This window comes from Diprion similis, chromosome 14 (assembly GCF_021155765.1).
Source record: "Diprion similis isolate iyDipSimi1 chromosome 14, iyDipSimi1.1, whole genome shotgun sequence".
NCBI lineage: Eukaryota > Metazoa > Arthropoda > Insecta > Hymenoptera > Diprionidae > Diprion > Diprion similis.
This window is the reverse complement of record NC_060118.1, coordinates 11249069-11263936: the sequence shown is the minus strand read 5'-3', so window position 1 is coordinate 11263936 and position 14868 is coordinate 11249069. Positions and strand designations below refer to the sequence as shown.

Below are 14868 nucleotides of genomic sequence, written 5' to 3'. Positions count from 1 at the left end.
TGTAGGGTGGTTGTGCACTCGAGGCTGCGTTAATTCGGGATTAATTAGTCTGTGGATCGCTGGCTGAACATGGGTAAAAAAAAAAAAAAATTCGCCGAGTGAGGTTCAAATTCCCGAAAGACCAAAAAGTAGCCTCGGGTCGAAAACCCGACATTAGGATTTTTGATAAATCACCCAGAAGAGTAACTGTTTTCCTGAAAGTTTGTTTAACCGAACGCTCTTTTACCCGAAAAAGTATTTTCAGAACAGTCGGCGTTCCGAATGAACAAAGCACGGGGTGTAAAGATATAGAAAAACGAAAGTTACGAAATTGAAAATTGAGAGCGGCTGGTACTTCGAACAGCCAAAAAATGAAAAAAATTATTTGTCGAAAATCAAAGTTCAGAAGGAACGAAATATCAATTCGCAAAATGCAGAAGGACCGGAATACCGAATCTCCTGAGAATTGGGAATTTGTGAAATTGGTCAACTCGATGCTAGCTTTATCAAAATTATCTTAATGTTTCAGACAATCGTCCGTGTCGTCAAAGAAAAAAGAACGTGAAGGAATAGGCGAGATATTTTTAATAACATTTAAACGTTACATCTTTTCTCCCGTACGTTCAATTCATTCGAGACATTCTTGCATTAAATCGTCTTCCAGATTCACGTCAGCGCCCTCGTGTCACTTCAAAAGCGTAACGCCATCTACTAGCCGCATCTGGTCACGTTGGAAAGAATAAACGTGTTTCCGACGTCTTGCAACCTTCCGGTATTTTGTCTATTTTGTCTCAGTGGGTTTCGGGATTTTGACCTTTCGAGTCTTTGGTCAGTCGTTATTGATGAATTCGGAATCGTAAATTTGGTATTTTTGCAAATCAATATTTTGCGCTTCGTAATTTTGCCCATTCTCAAAAAAAAAAAAAAGAACTTCGGTACGAATTTATTTATACACTTTTGCATTCTCAACTTTTATCTCTCTACAGGATAACTTTTCGTATTTACGATTTTCCTACGTTCTTAACTCCTTGTAATTTGACTTCCGGAATTTCATCCCGTCGACATTTTGGTCTTTCGTATTTTCGAACGTCCCCGAACTCGCCCTCGTTGACCGTATGTATGAACACGCGCGTGTCGTGCAAGACAAGATATCGGAAAAGAAATTCGGCTAACTGGGAATGAGAGACGTACGTAGAAAGAACGGGATGCGGATGGAATCCAAGGGAAACGCGTCCCGTTCTACCGTAGAAATGGGACAACGCGACGGAGGGCCGAGGGAGAAGGCATTCAATTTGCGCAGGTGTTCTTGTCGCAACCTCAATATTTAAAAGAGCCATTTCCCAAACGGCGACGTAATTTTCCTTTTATTATATCGATCCTGTTTAGTCACAGTCCTCGATTCGCCGGCTCCTCTACTGCGACTCGGCCGTAAAACGTTATTTTCCACGACACTGCGGCAGGCAGGCAGGCAGGCAGGAACCTTAGAATCGAGGGTGTCTTTACCTTCGGTCCCAGAGCGAGTATCTCATCCCAAAAAACGTAACCTGACTCTCACGTACCTGCTCACTCAGATTTTAAATTTCTCTTCAAAAATCTCTCCTCATTTTCATACTTTTATACATACCCAATTCCTTTCGAAAAAGCTTCAAGCTTCAGTTCGCGTTATGCATGGAGTACAGATCGTTTGATCATTTCCTGCATTCTATAAGCCCCTCCCCCGCCCCTTCTCTCTGTCTTTCTCTATCACTTTTTTTCTTTCAAACGTCATAACTATACATACATAGATAATTCATCCCGTTTGTGGAATAAATTTATTCACGGAAGTGTTACAGTAATGTCTACCGGCCAACCGATCATTTCGACGAATCTCTCATACATACACGCGGACTCCACAGGGTTTTCAATTGATAAACCGGCGGCCTGATGAAATTTTGGAGTGTTTGAATTCGTCCGCGTACTTGATCGAGCGCTCGATTCGTTTCCCTCAATTTTAGCCCGCCTTGTTGTCTGACCATTTCCACCCCCTCTCCCTTCTCCATCCCTGCGATGCTAATTAACGCGGATGTATCGAGTTACCCTCAGTATGTACATATTTTCGAGGTTTCGACTGATTGTAATTCGCGGCTTGTTATCATTCCCTGGAAAATTTATTGGGATACTCTGTTTTCTTTGCCTTGTCAGCGGTTCGAGGGAACCCGTGTGTCGCGAATACTGATTATTTTAGGTTGGAAATTTAACTCGATTCGTTACATTTACTGTCTTTCAGAAATTTGTTTCTTCCAATTTATCCGTAAAAACTCTTTCACTTGACCGTCAAGTTCTGCAAGTTTAAATTATTCACTCTCAGTCATTTTCGAGATCATCGCTAAAGTTTTTCGGACATACCACGACAGAGTTTTGCCTATTTTCACGGGGCTTCAAAAATAGTTATGGTGAAAAAAGTGTATTTCCTACTTATTCGGGATAGAATGGTGAGATTATGCAGAATGCCTTTTCTTATTAGCAGACAATTATATCGCGAGTCAAGAGTTTGGAATTAAACGTTGAAACGACGACGAGGACGATGGAGAGCAGATATTTTAATGGAAGTTTGAACTTGAGATATTTTGTTGGGCGCGTTCGTCAAGCCAGGGACGAAGGTGGGGACGGGTCCTGGCTCGTCGAACCGTTCATAATGAGATGTTAATGGAGAAGCTGTAAAAAGTTGAACGTCACGTCACGGTATCGACAGCTCGACTCACCAAGTATATGTAGGTACCTACCTTACCTACCTACCCATGTGCCCTTCTTCGAGAAGTGGAGATTCCTCTCCGTAACCATCGCCGTCTTCTCTGACGACACCGGCCTCGCCTTATATATATATATATATATACATATATATATATATGTATAATATTGTATAGGTGCAAAGTTATATGGGTGAGCCTACATTATGTACACCAATAATCTAGTTTGCTCTTTTCAGACGTCAGAAAAATGTCCCACCGTATCCGAAGAACTCCCTCCTCCTGTTCTCATCCTCCTCGCATCACTTCTTCTTCAACTTATTATTTTTTTTTCTTCTTCTTTTTACTTGCTTTTTTTTTCTCCGCGACAGCTTTTTCTATATTATAACCGTCCCGTATTTTTTAATACAATTTTTCGCCAAGGCACGATGGCTCTTGGTGTTTTTTTGTTGAAGGTGAAAACCACTTCGTCGATGACGACGATGTTCAGAGTTTATTGAATCTTTTGCCGTAACAAGAAAGTAATAGTAACGATGTTACTCTCTACCACCACCATCCACTCTCATGCATCAGATCTCTACTCTTCAGTGCTTCGACAATATTGCGAGAGCAATATTACTTCGATGATGTAGTCTTCTTGAGGAATAAATTATTGCCGTCTTAGTTGGAAATATAGAGACTCGATCATTGGCCGGGTATCGGAATGTATTATATCTATATGTAATTCTCGCCGCTAAACAAGGTGGGAGAAAATTTTGAAAAAAGTGATCGAGTTAGCGGAGTTAGGTTGAAACGAGTCCTGAAACCGTCTATTTTCTTTGAAAAACCGGGAATCGTCAGAGAATTTGATACGTCATTGACGGTAGATACGTTGGTATAAATAGGCAAATCCATCAGTTACGTCTTGCAGTTTCTCTTCAGGTCCCCATCCTAACCTCGATTTTCGATCCCGCAGTAGTCCTTCTCGGGGTGAGCGGAGGTCGATCGAGTTTAACGCGTGCCACAAAATCAAACGCTTGCAGGATAAAACCATTACCATCTCCTTCGATTCTCCGGATCGTTGGTATTACTATATATACGTATACGTGTATATAATCGAACCCACCGTCTATGGTCGTCGTCCCATCGTTGATCGGTGGAGGGGTAAGAAAGAAAGAAAGAAAGAAAGAAAGAAAGAAAGAAAGAAAGAAAGAAATCCTATCACTGCCAGCAGTTCGATCCCAATGAATTTCCCCCCTCGTCCAACTAGCCTAGGAGGGGTAGTGGAAGGGGGTAACCATCAGGGGGAAAAGATGAGATGGAGGAAAAGAGAAGACAACAAACGAGAGATGGAATAAAGGCTGGGGTCGGTATATTCTCGAGCCTATATCTCCCCTGTTTCTACGTAACTAGCTATTTATACCTACAATATACGATATGCAGGGTGGCAAGTGGCTGGTGTGTGTGTGTGCGCTCGAATGGAGGAGGGTGAGTCTCTGCTGACGCTCGACTATCTGTTTTGCATTCTGCGAACGGGTGGCAAATGGGTGGCGAACGGAGCGACCTGGAGGTGGTCTCGAGTTCGGTAGGCAGGTAGGTGGGTAGGGTGGTTGGTTGGCAGGCTGCGGGGATGGGGCAGATAACGGATACGCGAATGCAAATTACAGTTAACCCCATCAGCCTCTTTTTGTTCTCCTGTCCGGGCTCGGAGAGGGATGGATCGCTTTTGCTTCGCGGTTTAAAGGCGCGGTTATGTACCTACACTTGGTTCTGCCCTCTTCGCGCCCCGTTCGAACTGCATTGTACTCGATAGTTGAATACCGATGCGTTCCGAAGATCCCTCGAGTTTATGGTGAGGTTCGAAACGCGTTATGGTGAAAAAGTGGAGAAAAATTGATTCGAGTTATGATTAATCTTGTCGAGTCGTTGATACTCTGATAATCATCGTAGAGATAATTTTAATCAATAGTCACTCATTTTCATCATCAACGAACGACGATCCACTTCATAGATACCATATTTGACCTGGATTTTTGACAAGTTGATGTTAAAAAGTTTGGTAGAAAATTATTCGACTTCAGGGGAATTGTACAATTTATTTTTGCAAACAATAAAGAGTTGTGATTTGTTGATATTAGATATATACGGTACAGTTTTCACGTTATAAAAAACTAAACAACCGAATACAAGTATCACGTCTTAAAACTTATTGTTAACATGACTTCGTCAGTCATTTAAAACGAATCTGGGTCACATTTTTGATCGATCGAAAATTGGAATTTTTACTAAACTTTATCCGATCCAATAATCAGGAATTCAGATTTCCCAACGGTCGTATGACCCGTGTCATTTTTATTCACATGAAAGAATAAATCAGGTGTCTGTGGTATCGACTGAAATACCAATATCAAGAGTTTTTCGCTGTTAATCAAATCGTAGAAAGAAAACGATAACTTTTTTTTCCTCCCTTCACATATTTTACTTCGAACCGGGACTTTTTTCAAACGAAATACCAGTCAGTGTGGATGAATTCACTTTACACCAAAGGTTACACCAAACTTTTTTTTTAAGACAAAGGTAACGGCCAGGGAGAGAAGGGGGGGGGGGGAGTGAAAAAACTCACCGGAAGAAGAAACTTTTCCGTGAAGAGAAAAGAGACGAAAGAGACAAAGGAAAAAGTGACAAACTTGACTCAAGAGTCAAGGCGACGCCTGTACCTACTTATGGGGTGGAGGGGGAGGTACGCACATACTTCTTCCATCTGACAACGAAGCGTGTTTATTGGTTTTGAGTGTTTGTCAGTTCGGAGTGAGGACTGCTTCGGGTAATGGTATACAATATAACTTTTAGCCAGCTTTTTGTCAGCCCTGACGTGAAACAAAAGATAGGAATAATAATCGACACCCTCCGTTACCCTCGACATTTGTCAGGAAAACGTTGCAGGGTATTATACTTGTGTATATGTATATGTATGTAGCGTCTACCATACACACCAAAAGCATCCCTCAAAGTGTACACGCCGTTTTCTCGTTTATTTTACAGCCATCAGACGACGAGACACTCAAGGAAGATGAGGCTGCCGAGCAGATAGAAGAGCTCAATGGTTAAGGGGCCCACGATGCCTAACCGACTCGCAGCTGTATTTCTTCTCCACGTTCTGTACGCGCCCATTGGTAAGCATTATCCCGTCCATCAATTATCCCGCCCGGCTTAGCCGAAGTTTGACGTGCAACCATGAAGAAGCGGGAGCTCCCAGATCCAGTCTTCAGCATCGACTCTCGCGCGTTTAAGTTCGCGGGTCCATTCTCATCCACGGTGTGGATACATACCTACATCCGATATCACGATGTCATCGGCAGACACTTGGCTTCGGCGAAACATGCCAAATGCCTACGTCTCGACAGGCCTGACCAACTTCTGCATCCGATGTTTATCCGCTCGCTCGAGCCAGTGCATTCATCGGTGGGTTGATGACTCTTAGGGTGAACAGAAACTCACCCTCTTATCTGTTTCACCGACGTTGTATAGTCCGCCAAACTGTTACGACGAAGATGTTCTTCTCTCATTTGCTTGTGCAAGTGTGTCGAGCTTACTGGTTTTTCAGAAATTTAAGACCACGTTGTACCAATTAATGGTTATAATTCACAGATATTTTAACATTTATATTAGCACAATTGGTTCTTGATGTTTAGATGCTTAACGAATCTCCAAATTCAGTGTAAAATTTACAAAGTTTCCAATTCGTGACGTGTTTGATGTGGATAATTGGTGTCAATCTGATGCCAGTTCTGTTTGAGGACACAAAGAGGTAACAGGAAGGGTAATTTTGACTCATATTGATTGGTTTTTTTTTTGGAGGATGAGAGACTTTCGTCTCCTTTTCATGAAGAGATTTAATCAACGACCTCAACGAGGACTGCAAGGTTCTCCTTCTCTAAAGATCGTAAATTGGCGATGCATGGTTTTTCGATCTTTTTCAAGTCACTCGCTGCTTCCGCCACCCAGATCTCGAAACCTGAAGCTCTGAGTCCGAAGAAAGCGGCAGAAATTATCCTCGGCAATTCTATCGTCACGGGATTATGGATTTCGGCATTTCTTCCACAGAGATACGATGTAGATACGCTATGCCATGCCGTCGCGTCCGTGTATTTTCGAGGTAACAATTGTTACAGGACGAAGAAAGATGGGACCTGATATCATCATCTGTACCTGTATACACAGTTTGACACGATTCTTTCCTAATCTTATCTTGAACACAACGGGAGTTTCCGGGCTAATTGTTACCAGTTATTCGCCGCTTTTCGCGACTCTCTTAGTTTTCTTCATCGCCACATCTTCCTTCATTCTTCTACCTATACATTTATACATGTATACACCCACACACACACACACACACACACACACACATTTATATACGCTGCGGAAAATGCGATAATTTACTTGACTTCTTCGCGGATTTGTACCTAACTTTCTTCAATGGTAAGACAAGGTAATAATCGGATAAAATCCCACAACGGTGATGCGGAACCTCAATCTTTTCCCTTGGCTATCGTTCCTTTTTCATTATTTTTATTCTTATACACTTATTATTATTATTATTATTGTTTCTTCCCAGAATTTCTTCACTTTCTCGTTTTCCTCTTATTTCTTTTCTTTTTTTTTTTTTTTCATTTTATCTTTGGTCTGTTTATGAATTCCGTCCGTTCCTTTGTTCATCGGATAGGTGTGTCTCAATTCATACACAATGTACCTAACATTGTTTCATTTTCCTCTTAATCAACTCTCCTGTACACGTATTTTCCTCTTCTGTTGTTATTTCGCCTCCACGTTCCCCTTCCCTTACCCCCTATTTTTTATATCCACATTTTTTCCACGGTGCATGTATATATATTCAATTTACATAAAATTACTGGATACAGAAAGAGCGAGGACGAACTTTCCGCTCTTGGATCCTGCGGGGCGTCTGGTTGAGTTCTTCTTCTTTTTGTTTGAAAATCAAAAAGGACTCGTACGGAGGACCTTCCGGGTACCTCATAATTCCGTTAAGTTCTCCAATCCTTTGATCGGATCGCAGCTTGCATATCACGCGTCAGTCGTCAACCTTCGGCTTACTTTGACTGGCAATGGGGTGCATTAGCCCTCGAGGGCACCTGGCGCCTCATCAAGGAACAACCCGAGGCATACTGCCATGGATATACGCAATGTGTCGCGTACACACGCGTCGTCCACCACCCCGTATATATATATATATATATATATCAATTTTCGCGGTAGAGATCGATTTGTCAAGTGCACCCAGAGGCCCGATTCCCGTCTAGGTAAATGTATGCATACATGCTGGGTGACACGTAGACGGTGATACGCTAATTAGAGTAATTGCGTGTAATTAAACAGGCATACTGCGCTTACACGTGTATGTATGTATATAAGTGTATAAATACCTGTCGTGCTTCGTTAGGTTAATTAAAACTTGAGACGGCGGGACTGATGTCAAATGGAAAATAAGGGGAAACGGAAATACTTGGAAATATACCTCGAGGCTTTAATCAATCCTCCTTGTTTATAAGTCTTTGTTTAACTTTTGTTACACCGGATGTCTTGTTTTGTTTACCTATTGCTACATGAATTTAATTGATCATCGTTAAGCCAGTAAATGCGTAAGACGATGAAACACTCGATCAACTCTTCTCTAGTCAAAACAATCATTCCTTTTCCGATGCGTATTGCTTTAAGAGAAGATAACAAGCCCGAGTAAATGTTTTTCGGGATCATTATTATTATTGTTATCAGTTAACATCGTAGCTTCTGCAGAAGGTATCCAAACGGTGATTGATACTAATCACTCATTAGGTAATTTCGTGGATTTGGTTAGGGGCGAGAATACGGTACAAGATTAATTTACTGGAGATACTTCAACGCCAGACTTTGATATTCATGAACGGAATTCATCCTCCTCGCAGTATTTGCTACTTTATACAAAAAAAATTGAGTCACTTTTTATCTATCCCGTAACGTAACACGGCAAATTATGTTGAAAATTTTTCTGAATTACTTTGGTTTACTTTTGACAACACGTGAAAATAAACAAAAAGATTTCGGGAAAAGCCTCAGGGTACAGAAAGAAGAAACACCGTTTACTTGAGCTAGTTTACTTTTCAATCAAGAAGTCGACGCCGCAAGCTACAGTGTAATTCTGAAGTGATGCGGTGATTTATAAAATCAGAAAAAAAAACAAAAAAAAATGTATTCTCTTTATTTCTTTATTCAAGAAAACAAATCTAATCTATTCTTCAGTTGCGGTAGAACAGCGTTGAGAATTTATCAACTAGCGGGGTGCAATGTGCATTAAAACCGAGTTCGCGGATGGTTGATGCGGGCGGTTCGTTCTCGCTTCGGAATAAAACGAAACGAAACGAAACGGGGGAGCTTGGCTCGCAAAAGCCGAGGAACGAAGGTGCGGACGGGGGTGGTTGTGCCGCGGTTTTAACGGGGGTGGTATTTACTCCGCAGGGTGAGACTTACTTACTTATTATAGGCGAGAGCTTGGAACCGGAAGGATAGTAGCGAACAGAGTCACTATAGGTATATCGTCTATATCTACAGTATTCCTCGACTACCAGGGACGATATCGGTTTGCAAATAGCAAAGGATGCGAAAGGTAAAGTGAAGTAGGAAAGCGGGAAATCATGTCCCGCACGAACAACTCGCTCGTTCGAACTTCACCCGCTACCTGAATCAGCCAGGAAAGTTTCAAGCGACGTTCGAACCCCTTACTCTCGTAAAAATATACACCCAAGATAGATCTGCTGGGAGTAGATACAGCTGGAGAGAAGCGCGCGAACCTGCGGCAGACAGCAGAGCTTATACAATCATGCTTGTTGTTCCCGAAGGCAATGCGCGAGATGTCTGCCATGCAGCGTGACACCAGCAGGAGTTTTATAAACAAGCCTCGAAGAGAGAACAGTTACAAGATTTACGGGAAAAAATTTTGGAGGAAGGTAAGGGAGAGCAAATTGGGAAAGTTACAGATCCCGATACCGGCGTCTTACCGACATTTTACCCGCATCATAGCTCAGAAACAAACCCTTTTTTCGGGTGAATGTAATCCCAACCGTGGTCGACTTTATCGATCATCGGCAAAAAGGGTTTGTGTCTGAGCTGTGATGCGGGTAAAATGTCGGTAAGACGTCGGTATCGGGATCTGTAAAACTCTTCTTACTACTCTACTCAGGAAGCCACCCCCGAAATCCAAAAGAGGATCAATGGAACCGTGTTGCCTCTCGACACTCAGCTCTGCATAGAGATTGTTTTGTAGCTATGCCTGCACATGTGGAACGCACGCCGTGTGTTTACCGGAGAAGAGTGATGGTGCGGTGGTTTCCGCTTTGGCTTTGACTCAGTCAGACGGCTTTGAATTCGAGTCTGCGTTAGAAGCTAAGCTCCCGTCTGCAGTCCGGGCTAACTTTGACTACTCCAGGTTCCCTTTTGCCCCAATGTCTCGCATCAACTTTTGTCGAGCAGTGCACGTACCTACGCAGGTAGGTACGTACGGTTCCTACTACTACTGTGGCGCACCAAAGTGCACCCTTAATGTCGATAGTGCTATTATAAGATTTCACGATCCATGGAATACCTACGCAGACTCTGCGATACCGTATATCTTCAGCTAATCTTACGTTAGCTGGGTTTTATGGAAATTCTTTCTAGAGGATAACTGGATTTTTGGTTGAACTGGAAGAAGAGAAAGAGAATCCCTCGATTCAAGCGGAAGTGGCATGTCAGCTTTGAAGAGGTCAATGCCTTACGAAGTGAGATTCAATTAACGGTGCAGTACCTTCAATGCTCTACGACAAGAAATTGGTTTTGCTGAAAAATGGAACTTTGTCCTGTCCATGAAACAGTTACGTAAAATGTGGTTTTCAATTTTCGAACAGTAAACGTCAGTTAAGGGTTAGACAGGAAGCTGTGATCGATTCCATCGATGCATATATTCCATTCATGAACTCGCTGGTTTACCGGAAAGAGGTGCAATTTCTGATAATCGACTTGTCCCATTTTTCACGCGTTGGCCAAAGACGATACGTCTTATACCCTCGGCACGTGGACGGTTGATAATAAGGTGTAAGCCGAGGACGTCAGGGAGCAGCAGAAGTTCCGGAATGCCTCTTTGAGTGACCGTTGGTGTCGGTGAGATGAGAGTAATGTGGCATTCGGGTCCAGGGCTTGGGGCGAGGAGGAAATGACGTACGTAATGCAATATGCGGAGTGTCGTCTGTCGTCAGCGTCGCGACGGAACGGGACGGAACGGAACGGAACAGAACGGAACGGGAGAACCTGCGTTCCGTTGATAACGACCAGCGCCGTTCATATTTTACGAGATGCTCATCAATAATTCATGCTGTGAATAATGTAGACCTGTTTCACGTTACTTTATATTATCTCGGTGTGTGCATGAGCGCACCCTCGACGTCTTTTGCTGCATGTATCATCGCTCACATTCGCGTGCCTGCCAATATTCAGCAAAGGCTGATCTTCCCAGTTCGAATGGGTTTAACGATGTTCCTAGAATTCGTTTCGGTGCATGAAATTTTCATATTATCTTACTTCCATTTTCCTCTTCGAATTCCGAATAAACAAATCTTGTCGCACCTCCTTTACAGGGTGGCCATACACCTGGAAAATCTGGAAAACCTCGAATTGTCAGGGGATTTTTATTTAAACTGGGGATATCAGTTTCCTGTCATGGGAATTAGAAATCATTTTTTGAGGTAACAAGTTTACCTTTTTTTTGTCGGGAAGAGTAATTGGTTTAAACTGACTTTTTTCTATATTACATTCTTCCTTAATTCGAATTGAATTTTAACCGAATATAGAGTTAATAAGTTGAACGATTCAGGTTTTAGCAACTTTACTAGAACTGGGAAAATGTCAGGAAAATTTTTTCTCAAAAATTTCTGGCCACCCTGCAGTTTACCCTTGAAAAACGTAATTAATCAACACTTCTTACATCTGGCTAATATTTTTCACGAAATAAAGAAGTCGGGAAATTTCGAATCACTCTTATATCCTATAGACATTATTATTATTATTATTACTATTATTTTTCGATAAAAATTCACGTTTTTGCATTTGCGTTCGCCTTTCGAAGGCCTATTTCATCCCCTTCGCCCCTCGTCACGCCGATTGCATGGGTATAGCTGTATAATAGGTATAACGGATCGGGGGGTGCACGCGGTGGGAAATTTTGTCGGATTCTACGGTAAGTCCGGACAATTTTACTGTTATCGCAACCGAACACGGCTGCCCTGATAGCTACGCACACGAGAGCAACGCGACTTCTCGGATATCGGTGAGGCTACTTTCACGCGTGCGTTGCGACCATTTCGCCTATAATAAACCCACTACAGCAACGTCAGCGAGAAAACTTGTTATACATATATGCCTATAGTAGATAGGTATAACGCAACGCGCAGGTGCGTATCCGCCTGCCAATCTACGCCTGATTTACCAACCCTTTGAACTATGATAATATGACTATTTATAGAGAAATTTCATATATGTATATATATATATTAGGGTGGCACTGAAAAACCGACTATTTTTTTTTTTGAGTCTCGTGTGACAAAATGTTAGTTTTTGATGTTTTAAGAGCCCACTCGAAAGGACAGCTCGAAAAAAAAATTTGGAGGTCGCTCCGAATTTAAAAAAATGTCAAAAATCGTCAAGAAATTAAATTAAAAAAATTGTATTTTCAGTATTTTGTTTGATTTTTAATTTATGTCGTGGTGTATTGTTATCGATTCTTTCTTACTAAATTAAAGAAAAAAGGTCGCTCGAAAAAATGTAAAGAAAAGCACCAAAAAATTGAAAAAAAATTATGAGCAACCTTTCAAAATTTAAATTTTGAACTGAAACTTTCGGAAACTTATTTCTTTTTTGTCTATAAAATTATACCGTAACGAGAAAATAAATTGAAAAAAAAAAAATCGATTTTTGACGATTTCTGACGTTTTAAAAAACGTGGAGTGACCTCTTTTTTTTCATTTTCACTCCAATCAAGTTATGATTCTGGGTCGTGTTATAATGTTTTTTTGTGACCGTTTTGATTGTGGCCTGATAAAAAAGTGATAATCGTTTTTCCATAAAGAGATTCTATCTTATCAAAGACGAAACTTGTAATGCTGTACGTGACAATCGTGACGTAGAGAAAATCGCTGGAACAAAGAAAGACGGTCGTTTATTATCGGTGGAGAAGTTTCTTCTATACAATATACCGATGGAGCTGGAAAATACGTTGGTGTATAAGAACTTGGTACAATTGTATAGATGATGACGGATAAGATACGTATGTAAGACGCTGGGAACAAGACTTGGATACACGGACTGAAAACCTCCCCCCCCCCCTCCTTCAGGGGATATTATATCGGTAGGTATAACTTATCCGAACAATAAACAATCGTTGTAGTTACATTTGTGGGCGCGTGTTTGTGTGTTCATATAAAGTTTGACGAGAGTTTTTCCACTGTCTATACGTGAGTTCGCACTTGTGTAACTAAACGCGTATACATATATGTAGGTACATATAATCAGAGGAAAAGGAAAAGAAGAAAGGAGAAAAACAAAAAAAAAAAAAAAAAAAAATAGTACCTGCTGACAACTAACAACGCGACGAACTCTGGGGGGGGGGGGAAGGATGTATTTAAATTGCATTTAAAACGGTGTTTTTTTTTCCTTTTTCTTTCTTCTTCTTCTTCTTCTTCTTTTCTTACTTTTTACACCGTGCGAATGTTTTATCGAAGAATAATATTCACTCGTTTCTTTTAAACGATTTGTAATGCAGGCAAGTTTTTTTTTTTTTTTTTTGTAAAGAAAAAAATGTAAAATCATTGCATAAAATAGAAAAAAAATCAAATAAAATTAAGGAAAATCTCCAGAGCGGAAGTAAAACCGGTACTGAGACAACCAGGATTTCCGAGAGGAGGATTTAGGTCAGGAGTTAATGTCCCGGCAGGATCACAGCGAAGACCAGTGTTTACTCGTGTCCAATCAAAGGGGTGGGCCCCGATAATCTGGGACTCACTGGACTCGAGATTTTTTGCTTTTCAACCTTTCGATCTCTTTTACTGCAGCTGAAAATCAGCTGCGATAGGAATCGATTGAAAATTTCGCACGATGCTCGGCAGGCTGAAGGATCAGAAGGGTTTGTTTTCAACGAAATTTCCGCTGTCCTGCCGACTGATTCCCCCGCGGGCCAAACTGGTTCTCCCTGTTTCGACGTCTGTTTTTTGTTGTGTGTGGGTGTGGGTGAGTACTTTGTGTACAAGGCAACCTCGTGTATCAGTTATGTACTCTCTCCATAGTCTACTTTCTCCTTCAAAAGAGCCACGAGGGTTCCTCTTGCCCTTTACTGCTAAACTTTAAGGATCAGAAGGTCTTTGATTCCGTTCTTGTAGGGAGAATACTTGTGGATGGGTCAGATATCAGCGATTATTATAGCGATTTGTTTCCATTTTTTGCTTTAGCAGATGTGACCATTTGTTTGATTTTTCAAATTTTTATTTACCGTTTTTACGATATCAAAATCACAATTTTAAGTATCCTAATTGTAGATGTGGTGAATTTTTGAAAAGTATAAAGTAGCGGGCGATTATGTTTAGAGCCTCCGCTGAACTTAATATTCGCTGAAGAAGCTTTAAGTTTTCAGTGTAGGTAAAATTACCACTTTGTGCCGACGTTAGTGGGTAGACAGTGGAGGTTACAGCACAGCGGGAGAAACTTTGGGAGAAGTTCTCATCCGACCAAGACTGTTGTAGTATCTATGAGTAAATAATTATAAGTATGATGAAATTAGGCAAGTTGTTGATGATAGTACCTATCAGAGTGAAAGATTGTTACTCGACTTACGCTGCATTTTGTGTGCAGTATATACAGAGTCAGTATCTAACGGTCGAATGGTTTAACGCTAAAATTCTGCAAGAAATGCGAGGTTGAAATTCCGAATTTGGAAAGTTTCGAAAGCGTCTAATTCTTGTTGTCGAATTATTTGGTGGCGAAACTTGAAGTGAAGGAATTAAAGTTCGACGAAACATCAAAGTAGAGAATAATTCGAAAAGTCAAAGTTTCGAAAGTGCAAAAGTGAGAAAATTAAAAAATCTGAAACATAAAAATTCCGAATGACCCAAGA

At 41.2% G+C, this 14868-nt stretch overlaps 1 protein-coding gene across 2 annotated transcripts in view; it reads left to right on the top strand.

Moving 5' to 3' along the window:
• Positions 1-14868, top strand: part of LOC124414757 (lachesin-like) — a 75892-nt gene that overhangs the window by 36862 nt on the left and 24162 nt on the right. For both annotated transcript variants that reach the window (XM_046895817.1, XM_046895819.1), the window contains exon 2: positions 5727-5857. In XM_046895817.1, the coding sequence (XP_046751773.1) occupies positions 5785-5857 (73 nt within the window). In that variant the 5' untranslated portion in view covers positions 5727-5784. The remainder of the gene's footprint in view (positions 1-5726; positions 5858-14868) is intronic.